Source organism: Capra hircus, chromosome 4, assembly GCF_001704415.2.
Source record: "Capra hircus breed San Clemente chromosome 4, ASM170441v1, whole genome shotgun sequence".
Lineage (NCBI taxonomy): Eukaryota > Metazoa > Chordata > Mammalia > Artiodactyla > Bovidae > Capra > Capra hircus.
This window is the reverse complement of record NC_030811.1, coordinates 65,680,178-65,695,930: the sequence shown is the minus strand read 5'-3', so window position 1 is coordinate 65,695,930 and position 15,753 is coordinate 65,680,178. Positions and strand designations below refer to the sequence as shown.

The 15,753-nt window shown below is 34.7% G+C and overlaps 1 protein-coding gene across 2 annotated transcripts in view; it reads left to right on the top strand.

The window, feature by feature from the left end:
- PPP1R3A (protein phosphatase 1 regulatory subunit 3A) overlaps positions 1,401 to 15,753 on the top strand; it is a 39,917-nt gene continuing 25,564 nt past the window's right edge. Inside the window, exons 1-2 of one of the 2 annotated variants that reach the window (XM_013963316.2) lie at positions 1,434 to 1,852; positions 2,131 to 2,213. In XM_013963316.2, coding sequence (XP_013818770.2) covers positions 1,742 to 1,852; positions 2,131 to 2,213 — 194 coding nt within the window. In that variant the 5' untranslated portion in view covers positions 1,434 to 1,741. Of the gene's footprint in view, positions 2,214 to 15,753 lie in introns of both variants that reach the window. The other variant, XM_005679168.3, reaches the window with a different exon arrangement.

Genomic DNA, 15,753 nt, shown 5'->3' with positions numbered 1-15,753 from the left:
ATAGTATAGAGACCATAAAGTGAAATGAATGAGTCCTTTTCACTTAAAATCTTCAGCCTCTGTGGTTAGAGATTACTGCTACAGTAGTTTCTTTTGTGTATTTCCAGGAATTTTCTATGTACATATCTGCGTATACTTTCCTTTCTTCACTTAGAAGTTATTTTGGTTGTCTTTCCACATCAATACATAAATTGGTACTTTATCCTTTTTAACGACTGTAAAATATTCTATTGAATGGGTGTAACATTGTTGATGGATATTTAGATAGCTTCTAAAATAATCAGTCCTATTATGAACATATATTTACATTCATCTTTGCAGACTTATCCCTTACTGATAGGGCAAATTTGCAGCTGGAGCATTTTCTAGGTCAAAGCATATGTATGTTTACATTTTTATAGGTATTTCCCAATTGTGATCTACAAAATAGATTTTACATTAATACAAAAATATGAGAGTCTAAACAGGCTGCTCACACTCTAAAATTCACATAGAACCCAACATGTCATGGTATTAACTTCTGCTTTGTGAGCATGAAATGGCATTTTGCCAAACATTTTATTCTACATAAATATTTTATTCCAGGTTTATCATTGTCTACTTATATTTCAAGTCATTAACATATTACTTTTTTATATTTTTCTGTGACTTAATTAAAAGAAACTTGCTAGTGTTTGAAATAACAGATTTTACTAATTATTTGTCTTACACCTTAACTTACACGATTTCTACCACGAAATTTCTTCCACCTGGAAAATCTACCTCATTCTAACCCTACATGTCTATGTCTTATCTACCTTTCATGATTTCTTTCAAATGATACCTCCTCCATCTAAATCTTGTTTCTTTCCTCAGAACTCCTAGCATCTTCTTTAACCATTTAGAGTTACATTATATATAAGTCCATGATCAATGGTGGCTATCATTATTATTAAATACTGGATCTTTCCAGTTCTATATATGTTCTTATTCTCTCCTGCCTTCCTTTGCCTTCTTCAATGGATGGATCAAACTCAAACTACATATTTAGTATTGTGATACTATTTTTATTCTCTTTTAAAATAAATAGTTCAATTTTTAATTTTTAATATCAACAGGTTAAAGTAATATTTTTATTTAAAGTTGCAGATTTTCAAACACAGAAGAAAATTATTTAAGATGTCTCTTTAGAACTCATAAACACACTCAATTTTAAAAATTAAGAGTTAAATCTGAAACATGCTGCTGAGAGTTAATGTGGATGCTATCATATTAAAGGCCTTTGGAGGCAAGCAAGCATAGTTTACACGCCATCGGACCTATTTATAGAGCTGACTCCTTTTTGTAATGTCAACTGTAACCTTATACTTATTTTAAGCCTCAGTGTCTCAAATATCAGCCTCTACTAGTTGTACAGTTCTCCCTTATTTGATATCAGAGAGCCCAATGGAGCCTTCTGAAGAACCTAGTCAGATTAGCAAAGATAACTTTTTAGAAGTTCCTAGTTTATCTGATTCTCTTTCTGAAGATGAAGAAGTTAAAGCTACCTTCAGACCTGGATTCTCCCCACAACCTAGCAGACGAGGTTCTGATTCATCTGAAGACATTTACCTGGACTCTCCACCATCAGGTGCAAGAAGAGTTTCATTTGCTGACACCTTTGGATTCAATCTTGTGTCTGTTAAAGAATTTGATTCCTGGGAATTACCGAGTGGTTCAACTGATTTTGACTTAAGGAAGGACGTTTTCCACACAGAAGAATATGTTTTATCCCCACAATTTGGCTTGCCTTCTTCAAAAGAAGATCTTATGCAACAACTTCAAGTACAGAAAGCGGTACTGGAATCAACCGAGTATCCTCCTGGATCTACAAGTATGAAGGGCATTATTCGAGTTTTGAATATTTCTTTTGAGAAGTTAGTATATGTGAGAATGTCCTTAGATGACTGGCAGTCATATTATGATATATTAGCAGACTATATCCCAAATTCATGTGATGGTGAAACTGACCAGTTCTCCTTTAAGATATCATTGGTTCCTCCTTATCAAAAAGATGGCAGTAAAGTTGAGTTTTGTATACGTTATGAAACTTCTGTTGGTACATTTTGGTCAAATAATAATGGCACAAATTATGTATTGGTTTGTCAAAAGAAAGAACAAGAGCCGGAGCCTGAAAAACTACAGGAAGACGTTCCTAATAGACAAATAAAAGGCTGCTTAAAGGTAAAATCAAGGTGAGGATATATCTTACATCATTACTTTTCATAATTTGAAAGTTTTTAAAAGTCATTCTTTATTTCACTACTAAGAAATAGCCATGCTGTTTAAAAATTTAGTCTTGTTATGTATAAAGCAATGGTGCTAGGCTTTAACAAGGTCAGTGATATTTGAATAATAGCACTGTGTCATCTCTCCTCCAGATGTAAGGAAAATATGGGTATAATGTAACAGATAGCACGGGGAGTGCAATCTGTATATTTCCTACCTAATGAGCTATAAATTGCTTAAATTCAAACCATGGAATCTAGATTCTTAACATGTAAAACTTTATTTTGCCATTTAAAGTATATTTATGTTTAATATTTTAAATACTTTTGCTATACTTAAAAACATTTCTGATGAGCATAAAACCGTGTTTCAATATGTACCTAGTGCTCAGAAATTCATAGACTTCCCCTCAAACTTTTCAATGACATTTAGTTGTATAGGGATGTCTGGAGTGACACATATTTAGTTACATTTCAAGAGCTATGATGACTTTAGTGATAAGCTCAAAGAAAGTAGTATATGAGTGGTATGTGAATTATCTTTAAAAATTTATAATTATAACCAAATGTAACATTATAGAACACAAAGTAGTATAATTTAGTAAAAGTAAATGGAGCAGAGTAAAAAAATGACCCAAGTATAAATAAGGATATTAGCTTTATAGATTAGAGATTTGGGATATGACCCTTCATTAGTAACCTTGCTCTCCTGCTGACGTAAAAAAATAAAATAAAATAAAAATAAATAGGTATTCAGTTCTCTCTATTGTAGAGTTGGATCATTTCCATGACGGTAGGTGAGTAGATAAAACATCCAGGAGGAGATGGATGTCTTCTGCTCCTCAGAGTGTCCCAGAGGAAAATCACATTGCTGTACCAGCCACAGGCAAAAGCTTGATTATTTTCTGGATGGTCCATCCTAACTGTCATTAGACGCAAAGATTCTAGTAACTGCACCAGAAATAGTGTAATATGACAAAAAGGGAACTGTATTAGGAATCAAGACATCCAGATTCTAAGTGGAATTAAATAAAATTAAATAAAAACATAAAGAATTACATTGGAAAATTTTCAATCTCTCATGCTCTAATGCCTTGATCTATGATCTGATAATAACCACTAAATGTGCTATTCTAATGCATTAATGAACTAAATATAATGTAAGTGAAACAATTCAATCATAGAAAATATTTCTGTTTTCAGTATTCTTTAAAGTAATTTAAAGATTGGTTTACCTGACTTTGTGAGTTATGCTGTCTTTGTTAGTCCAAATAAACTTTCTTAGGTTTTAACTGATGCTATTGAGAAATAATAAAATCATAATCTGTGTGCTAAAATAATTTTTGTTTATGAGATTACTCAGCAACATGTTAGTTATGTAGACAAAATATGCTCAACACTATTAATAAACTAATTTGTATATATAAACATACACATATTAAATACTTTACAAATAAGATCATCATCAGTGAATAATGTACAGGCTGCAACTTGGTCTATATATTAGAGAAAAGCGAAATTTTAAAAAGGCACACCCGTATTGTCAAAGATCTCATAAAAGAAGGAATGTTTACCTCTGGATTTTTCTGCAAGTTAGAAATGCAGTTTAAAATTATAAGCATTACAAGCTGAACTATGGTAAAGATAGAGGATTCCTTTGATAGACCAAACTTGACTTGAGAATAAGAACAAAAATGGATAACTGCTAGGCCTAATCTACCCCAGTCTTGATATTATTGAAACTTCTCCTAGTCTAAGATATGTGTAACTGGATATATATCCATACCCACATTTATATTCAGAACAGTAATTGTTAGGTTCATAGCGGACACCATTCAAGTTTTAATATTGCTTTGGGGAAAAACTTGAGAAGAACTAAACCACAAAATGGTCTAAAGGCCTGTAAAGTTTCCTAATGAGTTATAAAAATGGAAAAAATCTCTCTCCTTCAAAACCACAAATACATTTTCTGCACTTCTATAACTTAAAAATGACCAACATAATTCAAACCACATTTTGAAAAAAAAATGCATTTGCCTCTGGAGAAGGCCTTTTGTGCTAAGTTTCAGTCCAACATGAATTTTTACATCTGATTTATATACCACTCAAAATGGAGTGTATAAAGGAAATCCTGACAGATCCTTAGAACAGCATGTGCCATAATAGAATATTTATACAGCTTTTCCATGATATAATTTATATGCAATGGGGTTTCAAATATTCCTAAAACTCACACAAGAGAGCATTATCGAATTTCTAAATGAATATTGCAGTTGGATTTCATTGTGAAGAATTTGGTTAAGGAAAAATAGCACATCTTATTAGTGTTCCTTTATGAAATGTGTACTCGGCTAAAGCAAAAATTCACTAACACTTATTTGATCAAAAAAGTTCCAGCTTCTAAAATATCTTCCTCCCTTCAAAAGTTACAGAATTTTGTAATTTAATTTGTAATTTAATTTAGTGGTCAGTTATTTGAGAAGATAAATGCTGAAGAGAAGTATATGTCAATTTTTACTTCATATATGCAAGGTAGATTAATAATAGTATGTAATATAAGTCAGAGTTAGACTGAAAATAAGTCTGTCTTAACGTAGAGAGTAGCAACTAACGTGAATTCCTCTTGATTCCAAAGTTAATTTGCTATCAGGGTCTCAGAGAGCGTATCTTCTAAAAGCGTCAAGAATCCCTTCTAAACAGGTACAGAATGAACTGTGAGAACACATTTAGTGAGGTAGGATTTCTGTTATGTCAGTCACCCTAGGCATGATGTTTTCTCTATGGAAGATTTTTTCAGGTCAGAGTTTGCAAACCTCCACATTGATGTGGTTGTCTGATTTTTTTGTTTATGGTTTTTCTTCATTCTTATTAATCTATCCCCTTTGGATAGAAAGAAATATCTAGTCGGGGAGGAAAAGAGAATTGTAACTCATAGGCATGTGACCGAGAGTGACCCAGAGGTATTTCATTGCACTGAAAGGCATGCATCATGAGATACTTGATAAGTGTTACCGCATATGTAGTACTGAAGTATGTGTTAGCAAACAAACTAAGCAGACTGCTGATCTACGTCCCATGGACATCACTTCAAAATAAGTGACCAAAAGAATTAAATAACATTGATATAAGTAATATTAGGTATATTAGATAAATAAACTAAAAATAACATGCAGAAGCAATATACCTTCAAAGTTAAAATTTGGGTTTCAGAGATAAACATATCTGGGTTTGAGTCTAAGCTGCACCACATGCTAGCTGTGTGACCTTCTGCAAGTTAAACTCAATATCCCTTCTGTTAATTGTGAACAACAATGGTACAATCTCATAGAGATTGCTAGAGATTTCCATAAAATAATACATACAAAGTTTTGGCCTAGTGTATGGCACATAGTAAGTTATCAGAAAATAATAACTCCTGTAAAAAGCCAAAGCCAACTCTAGCTTTAGGTGGATCTGAAAAACCCTAGAGAGGCCCAAACTATCCAAAAGTTTCTCTTTTCTTTCTTTTCAGAATTTCTGAAATTTCTGTTTTGGAGAGCAATTTTCTTTGTTTCTTTTTCAGGATTTTAATCAACAAGGGAAACCCACTGAATTGTCAGTTTTCTTAAGATGTGTGTTACCTGATATATGGAACATCTTAAAGTTGGAAAAGATCTTAATGACTATTAAAATTTTCATGCTTAATAAATTAAAAAATTAAGGACTAGATCAAAAGGGTTAAAAAAGCCTTGACTGTGGCATTGAACAGATATTATTTATCCCAGTTCATATTCATATTTATAATATTCATAATACATAATAAATATTTATAATATCCACAATGCATATTTATCCCAGTTGATATTCACTTAATAACTATGTGGCTACGGACATATTATTTTACTTCTCTAAGCTGCTATTTCTTTATATGTAAAATAGGGGCAATGGTGCTTGTCCAGTCTTGTGATGATTAAGTTAACATAAAATGAGATTATATTTTTAAAGCTTCTAGTAAAGTGTTGGGCACATATATAGCCATCAAAACTCAAATATAATTGCCATCATTATTATCAAACTGTGTTCAGCTAATTTCTTGGTTCTTGGACTTGTGTTATTTCTTCTGACATCATAGTCTTCTTGTTAGGGTTTTATTCCATAAGTGTTTATTAAGGGCCTGTGTGTCAGGTACTGTGTTGTTAGGCGCAAGGTTGGAAACATGACTCAGTGAAGACCAGAGGCCCCAAGGAAAGTGAGGGCTGAGAGCGGAGGGGGTGAGGGGAGAGAACATTAAAGCCAAGCTCAGATTCTTCAGGTAAACAAGGGGAGCCACAGATGAAAAATAAGAACCACTTATATTACATTTTGAGTTTTCTCAAATCTGTGATCAATAACTGATCTTGAGTACTGGCCAGGGGACTGACCTTTTCAGCATATCCTTTTCCCTACCAACAGCTGCTAAATGTTCCCAACTGTTGGGTACACAGACTGACTTCATATGGTCTTGTATTTTATTAAGTGAAACCAATTTATTATTTTAAGTAATGAAATGGCATGATATAGGTGTTGGATGGTATTTATAACTTGGCCAGGTGAATGCAAATAAATTCCTGTAAGATTTCAATGCCAAAGGAAAAAAAGAAAAAAGATTACTCTTCAGTTTCTGTACCTGAGGAATAATAGAAACAGGCACATTTAAGAATGGGAATGAGAGAGAGGCTTTCTAAAGTATGACTTGAAGATTACAGAGAGTTTATCTTTCAGGGTGGTAAATTGTTAAAATGAGGCCAAGAAAAACATTGGAAAATGGTGCCTAATATATGCTCACATTGCCTGTTCCAGTCAGAGCTATAGCATTGTGAGACTTCCTTAATTTACACTTACAGTATAATCTGGAGTGCTGGAAATAGTCCAAAGAAGTGTAAATAGCCCCATGAAGCCTTTAGGACTTAATATATTCCATAACTAACCTGTTTTGAGTCCTAACTAATTGTGGAAGTCTGTTTAAGGGAGGGACCTCTGGCAAGGCCACATGGAAACATAAAACACAGCTGCACAGGACCCGTCAAGAGGACTGTTTGGAAACTGCCGGCTGGTTGACAACAAGGAGCCAACTAGCTTAGAGTTTCCTTGGAGATCTACCAGGGCTTTGTGGCTTCCTGGTCTTGTGGGAAATCCATACTCCTATAAGCCTTGACTTTCCCTAGAGTAGTTTCGAACCTTTTCTGAGAGAAGAAGAGGGTCTCATCACTCAAGAGTTTTTCTCAAGCCCTAGCTGAAGGGAATCACTATAGATGCCAGGCCTCAAATGGGTCCTCTGGGATCTCTACGAGCCTGATTTCCCACCTGAAGCCCATCTGCAGCCTGTAAAAATGGAGCGGGGGCCAAGGACACGGAGCCAATAAAGCTCCAGGCAAAAGATGATTGTGAAGTGGGACACAAGTTTTTCACCTTCTTCCAGTTCTGCTGACTGTGACTCCTGTCCTTGTTCCAAGGTTTCACCCCAACAGGCCAACAGGAATAGTGTAAGGGAAGTTACGTCAAGGGCAGACACCCGAAGTGGGCCTGATTGCCCACTATGTTGTCAGACTTAAAAGATCATACAGATATAGGTATATGTGTGTTTACATGCGTATGCACACATTTACACAATACACACACACAAAACTCCTCTTCTTAAATGCAGACACCTCCAGGATGGAAGGGACTATACCTACCTTATACCCAATTAAAGTCAACTGCACAAATGGGCTTTGAGTTTGGATTGAGACAACGGAAATGGATAATTTTAGAGCAGAGAGCACTATGGGCTACAAGGCAGATTTAAGTACAGAGTTGTGGTAAGAGCTGTACAGAAGCAGGAGGGCCCAGGAGATCTGGAGTATGTGTTTATATTTGGGAGGGAAGGAGGATTCCAAAAACAATAAGGCATATTGGAAACAGTGTAAGCAGTAAAGTAGGGCATATTTGGGCTTTCATTCTTACTAATTAGTAGCTATATGAACTTGGATAAATTACACTTTGTATCCATTTTATTTAGATGTAAAATAGGGATATAATTTGTACTTGGCAGAGTTGCTATGAGAAATTCATTAGCTAACATATATAAACATTTATCCCAGTTGCTGACACTTTGTAGATACTCAAAATGGCATTGGTGATATATTCCATATTTTAAAATCTTGTATATGGCTAGTCCTATGACCAAAATTAATGAAGAAATGTTTTTTCCCTCAATATCATTTCTGCTACCTAGACCCAGGTTAGTACAAATCCATAGTTTTGTAGCTCAGTTGGTAAAGAATCTGCCTGCAATGCAGGAGACTCAGGTTCAATCCCTCAGTGGGAAAGTTCCCCTGGAGAAGGAAATGGCTACCCATTCCAATAATCTTGCCAGGAGAACCTCACCGACAGAGGCCCCTGGTGGGCTACAGTTCATGGGGTCACAAAGAGTCAGGCATGACACAGTGACACACACACACATGTTTTAGAATTATAGATTTTTCAATAAGTTTTGGGGTACTAACTAGGGAAACTAATATTTTATAACATTGCTACTATGGGGGGAGAATGATTCTCAAATTCCAGAAACTTCTGGGCTACAAAAAATTTTTGGAACATCAGTCAGAAACTAGGTATTTTTTTAAATGAAATACAACATGTGTTTTCCTTAAGGTAGTTCTTAAGATGGTTCTTTTGGACTAAAAACTGAGTTGGCTATACACAGTTTCATCTTATCATCTCTGTATAAATACATGAATAGAGAGTGAAATTTAATTTGATATCATTTTTTCCTTTAAGAAGATATATTATGCCCCTTTGAATTTTAATCATTCCTCTTCTTTTAAAGCATTTTCTGTACCCCACCACTGTATAAAAAGAAAAGGGTCCTCAGGACATAACTCTCAAATCTTTTGAGGTTTTTATTCTGCTTCTCTAATAACTTTTCTTGGGTAACTGGCACGGTAGTATTATTGTCTATTATATAAATAATACTGCAATTTCCTGTTAGTATGGTGGTGAGTATCCCCACCTGTCACTCTGGAGACCAGGGTTCGATTCCCCAATGGGAAAGCAGTGGAAACCTTCTGGGCTTCCCTGGTGGCTCAGACAGTTAAGAGCCTGCCTGCAATTGGGAAACTCAGGTTCAATCCCTGGGTTGGGAAGATCCCGTGGAGAAAGACATGGCCACCCATGCCAGTATTCTTCCCTGGAGAATTCCATGAATGGAGGGGTCTGAAAGGCTATGGTTTATGGGGTCACAAAGAGTCAGACATGACTGAGCAACTAACACTTTCACTCTCATATAAATAATAACTGGTTTTGAAACCTTAATCAGACCATCCTGCTGTTTAAAGAGTTTATGACAAATAGAAATAAATTGCCACACTGGACTGTTGCACAGCACTGTAACAGAGACCAACTGTTCATTAAAAAAGCCTGTCCTAGGAAATTGCATTGCTCCCTCCCCTTATAGTTGCTCTGAAAGCTGTCTGTCTGCGTTGCCTACCAGTGCTATTCAAATGACAGCTAGAAATGGGATTCAAACATCCTAAGACAGTGATTTGTCCTGTGTGCAGCTGTGGATTTGAACTTCATTCACCCCTTTTGAAATTTGTGAAGTCAAAAAGATCAAAATACCCCCAAGGCTTAAATCTATAAAGCATGCCAAACTGTAGATGCTTTTACTAAGTATGTGAAACAGATTTTATAGCCCATTTAACACTGATGGTACTCCGCTTATTTTACAGAATTAAACCATGATACAAAGCTATCCTATTGATGATGAAATTATAAGAAAAACCCCCCAAACTGGTTTTCACTTTTAAAAATTATTATAGATGTCTTCACACAATGACAAATTACATAGAACTGCTTAGGTAACTTTCAGCTTCAAAAACCATATAGGAAATAAAGCAGTATTTTTTCATTTTAATGTCTCCTCCTGGTGATTAATCTTAAAATAATATATTGTTACTACTTAAATATCCTGAGTATTTTACCAATAGAAAAATCTCACCAAATTTTAAAATTACATTCAGGCACAAGCAGAAAAAAAAAAAAAAAGATCCTCAGATGTAATCTTTGTTTTAGTGTAAATGAAATTATAATCGTTTTTCCCAATGCACTTGATCTGAACAGTCTTCCTTGAATTGTATTGTAGGAGAGGCCATCTAATTCTATCCTTTGCTTTCAGACAAAATTACTCTGAAAACTACCTAAACCAAATGCTTATAATATTCTCTTCTTAAACATCTCCTGGAGAGATTGTATTCTTTAGTAAAGTAGTCTATCAGGAAATTCTATATCTTTCATGTAGTCATTCCTGTTGTTCTATGTCTTTAATCTTGTCCTTTTTAATGCTGATTCTCAATTGAAACAAATGTTGGCATTCCTATCCTTATACTTAAAGTTAGAATTACACTGTTTATGTGACTGATTTCTATTTGCTATGTCAATAAGCTCAATAAACTTAGATCTCCCCTCGAGTTCCTGACTATTAAACTAATAAGCTAGTTTGTAGTATTTCAACGCAAAAGTCAGAGAAGAGAAAGATCATCACCAAGCAGTGAATGATAGCACTGTTACAAGGGCTGTGCACTGCCAGAACCACGGTTATCAGGGAAAGCTGAATGGATTCGCAGGCTAGCTAAGAAGCGCTCCCAATCCTACCTTCTTTACCTTTGAGTCCTGATTATTGAACTCCTGTTGAAGTCAGAGAAGGGAATAGACTTTATCTTACTAAATTACAACATTAAAAGTACTTCAGAAGATCATTACATTTATTCCTCAATCCTACATATAAAGTTAGCTGTATTAGATTTGTTGAAGCTCTCTTAGACAAATAATGAATAATTTTGAATAATTGTTACTATTTTCTAGAAATCTAATCTTTAATACAATTTCATTCAATAATATAATTTTATGAGTACATTGAAAATAAATTTTGAATAGATTTATAAAAATCAAATATAATACTGACCAACTGAAATTTAAGCTATCTTAAATTTCAATGATTAAATTTAAGTATCATTTTGTAGAAAGGTTAATACTGTGTCTACAAACAGAAGTCATTTGAATATATGTTAAAATTATTGATTCTGTGTCTATGCATGTTTACATTTTTCCCATATATGATTTTTAATTGAAGGATAATTGCTTTATAATGTTGTGTTGGTTTCTGCCATACATCAACATGAATCAGCTATAGGTATACGTATGTCCCCTCCGTCTTGAACTTCCCTCTTAGCTCCCACCACATTCCACCCCTCTAGGTTGTCACAGAGCTCCAGTTTGAGCTCCCTGAGTCATATAGCAAATTCCCACTGGTTATCTGTTTTACATATGGCAGTGTGTATGTTTCCATGCTACTCTCTCCAAGAGTGTTACAATTTTAACTAAAAGGTACTGTTTGAAGGAATTAATATGTACAGAGTATTGGTATAGTCAACCTAGTTGATAATGCGTTTATTAAATTAAACGTGTGTGCTAAGTCGTTTCAGTCATGTCAGACTCTTTGTGACTCTATGGACTGTAACCCCTCAGGCTCTGCTGTCCATGGGATTCTCCAGGCAAGAATACTGGAGTGGGTTGTCATGCCCTCCTCCAGGGGATCTTCCTGAGCCAAGGATCGAATCTGCATCTCTCATGTCTCCTGCATTGGCAGGAGGATTCTTTACCACTAACACCACCTGGGTTTCAAAAATTCTAAACATGTCGATATATACATAAAATGAATGAATAAAAATAATCACTTCAGCATGAAATTCTTGAGCTTCCTCCATATTTGTCTATACATTCACTATCTGTGCTGAACTTCTAACATGGGAGAAAGAATAAGTAATTGTGCCCACCTGCGTGCAAGTCATCCTTGATGCATTTTTTTTTTTGGTGGAAAGTACACATATATGTACATAGGAGCTTCTCACTTTTCACAAAGATAGTAATTTTCCAGTATTTTATACTGTTTGTATTAGTAATAATACCTCATTCAAAGCTAACTTTGGTAAATCAAGTTAAGTTTGAGACCATGGCAGTTACACAAATATTCAAGGCATTTATTTACAAATATCATAAAACTCATGCAGTTCAGGGCTACTCCTATGGCCGATTTATTCATGTTAGGCAACTTGCTTTTGCCCTTTCATGGCTTTGACAAGCTTCCTTAAAACTACCTGCATTTCTGGCAATGTTTTCCCATAGAGTAGCTACTCCCATGATGCAAAATTAAACAACTCCTTAAATAAAAGGGTTGATGTTTGCCATGTTTGCATCTGATGCAACTTATAGGCAAAGAAATTAACATTCAGTGAAACTTTACTGTTTATCAGATATCTTTATTTTAAGGAGGAAGACTGTTGTCATATACCCCTTTACATATGTTTAGTCACAGTGTTGTCAATACTACCTTTACAACAGTGGCCTTTCCCTGCACTTTCAAAAGTTTCAGAAACTTTTATGTGTGCACCATCTTCCCAATTGGACTGCAAGGTCCTTGAGGTCAGTGATGATATATTAGTTTAAGCATTATTCCCCACTGTGACTGTCATGTAGAAAAGCTCTAAGAAAAATATTGATTAAAGCTGATAACCATAAAGTCTGGTAAAAGCCTAAAGTATTCATTCTGAATAATTAAGGAATGAATTATGCTTATTATAACATTAATGAAGAGTGGTTTTATTGGTTGCACAATCTTTAAAACTCAGGGGCCTTCTGGTCATCTCCATCTGGATACCCAGGTGGGAAATTAACTTCTTTATGTCCAAAACCAAAGTTACATTTCCCCTTCAAACCTAGTCCCTCTTTCTTTATTCTATATTTTGTTTAAAATCATAAACATCATTCCAGTCATGCAAATAAGAATTGTCAACATAAGAAATGATGACATGATTTCTCTTTTGCCAACTCATATTAATTCTGCACTCATATTCTATTCCATTGCCACAGAAGTAATGATTGTGCATTTGATTAAAAATAAACATTATTTTTAAAGTAAAGAATAAAGTATACAAAAACCATAGTTACATATAAAAACAACAGATAAGAGGGTAATTTATCCCAGAATATTTGCATATTTGTTGCCTAAATTGACTCAAAATTGAATTTAGAATTGAGCATATCACCCATATTAACATCTTGTAGTCAGTCTAAATTTACTTTCAGGTACGAGGATATCAAAGAAAGATCAAATTGAAAAATAAGTTAATATAGTCAGTGGCACCCCACTCCAGTATTCTTGCCTGGAAAATCTGACAGAGGAGCCTGGTAGGCTGAGGTCCATGGGGTCGCTAAGAGCTGGACACGACTGAGCGACTTCACTTTCACTTTTTACTTTCTAGCATTGGAGAAGGAAATGGCAACCCACTCCAGTATTCTTGCCTGGAGAATCCCAGGGATGGGGGAGCCTGGTGGGCTGCCGTCTATGGGGTAGCACAAAGTCGGACATGACTGAAGTGACTTATTATTTCTTAGGCAGCATCGGATACTAAAGAATCATTCAGTCTTCCCTTTCTTGTCTTCTAAAGAGCTGACTCATTTTCTTTGGGACACTTTAGACTAGTCTGCCTGGACCCTCAGTTTATGGGATTCTCCAGGCACAATCGCTGGAGTGGGTTGCTATGCCCTCCTTCCTCTAAGGGATCTTCCCCACCCAGGGATCAAACCTGTGTCCCGTGCCTCCTGCAATGCAGGCAGATTCTTTACCCGCTGAGTCATTGAGGAAGCCCACTGAGTCACTACAATGTTACTATTCTGTAATGTCATGTAATCTTAATATCCCAAATAAATGTCCATTGGTCAGCTTTTGGCTTCCTTCATACCAAAAGGGTTGCAAAAACTCAGACATGACGGAAGCAACTTAAAACACACACACACATGTCACAATCTAGACCAGTGGGAAAATAGAAAAATCCAACAGGTTGAGTAACAAAAGACCAAAAACAGATACTGTATGTCCTCTGATCAGAACTGAGTCATTCATTCTTTCTTTTTGCCAGGACCATGGCCAATACTGATTATTCATGTTAGTTCTACTGCTGCTGCTTGCTGCACTCACTGATTCTGACACCTGTGGATTCCGATCTGGCTGTTGTTCTGTCTCCTTTTCTTTACCTGAATGACTTCTTTTGAATGGGCCTTTTGCCTCTACCAGATTCCTCCTGTGTACCTAAACCTAAACACTTAAACCATGTCCTCCCTGTCTTGAGACTGCAGATTCTCCGTCTTTGTTTATATGAAACCATAAAAACAAAAGCAATTAAAGAGAAATAATGCAGTGTATGTAAATGGTTAACCTTAAAACCTACCTAAAGATAGAATAATGAATCTGCTACATTCTGTTGAGTACTTTAAACAATTACTTTATATATTTTACACTTAAAGAAAAGTTATAGGAATAATATGAAGATGTCCCATATTCTTGTAAGCTATATAATAGTCCAGTTGCATTGATTCTTGTAGGTAAAAGCATTTATCATTGAAAACCATAAGCAATGGTAACTTTCTGATGTGTAGCTAATTACTGATTTTTGCACAATATAAAGTACATTTAAAATTTTTTGTGAAAACAACAAGCTCAGATGGAAATAGTAGTTATCACTATATTATAATGCTTTCAATTTTTAATTATAGTATTTTTCTCTTTATGATATAAGAATTAGGAAACATATTTTTAGGAAATTAGCATAAATAATTACATATTTTATATGGCAAAATAATAATAAACCCCATGTATAATGATACATTAATAATCTCTGACATCACTATCCTCAGCTGTCATCTCATAGTTTTCCTAAGTCTTACTATAATTTTCCTAATATTCTAAAGAGCTTTACTGTATTAAACATGAAGTTTCCATCCAAAGTATAAATGTATTATTGAAGTAGGTAATGCATGGTATTTGTAAGTAGCTATATTTCATTATCTCATAAGAAGTGTTTTAATGAAATGCTGAAAATTAAAGTTTTATTATTTACATTTGTTGTCCAATTAACTTTCAGTATGCAAGTGTGGATGGGTTCCTACTGAAAATGACATTTGTGAGACTGAATTGAAGAATTCTGGGGGATAGCTTAGCTATTGATTGAACAGTCTGGAGGGGTATTCTTTCTTAGTACAACAGAATATACTTGTCTGTGACTAACTGCATCCTCTGAGGAAATTAATTTTTCAAAAACCCTCAAAATTATGTTGGTGTGATTATGAGTCTTTTTTTTTCTGTGTTATTCTTCAATTTCTGGAGAATCTCTTGACCACTTATGGTAATTTTGGACCAATTTGCTTTCATTCTTTCAGTTTTTATCTGAGCATCTATAACATTTATTAGAACCTGTCTACAAAACCAAGTGGGACTTTCATCTTATTCATGGACTGTAGCCCATCAACGGCTTTAAATTTATGATATTTTACTACTTTAACATGCTAGCTTGTTCTTTTATTCAGAAATATCTAATTATATAAACTTAAGGAATGCATGTTTTAAATGTCTCTCCTATTATTTCTTAAGTGATATAAAATTATCTCCCACTAGAAC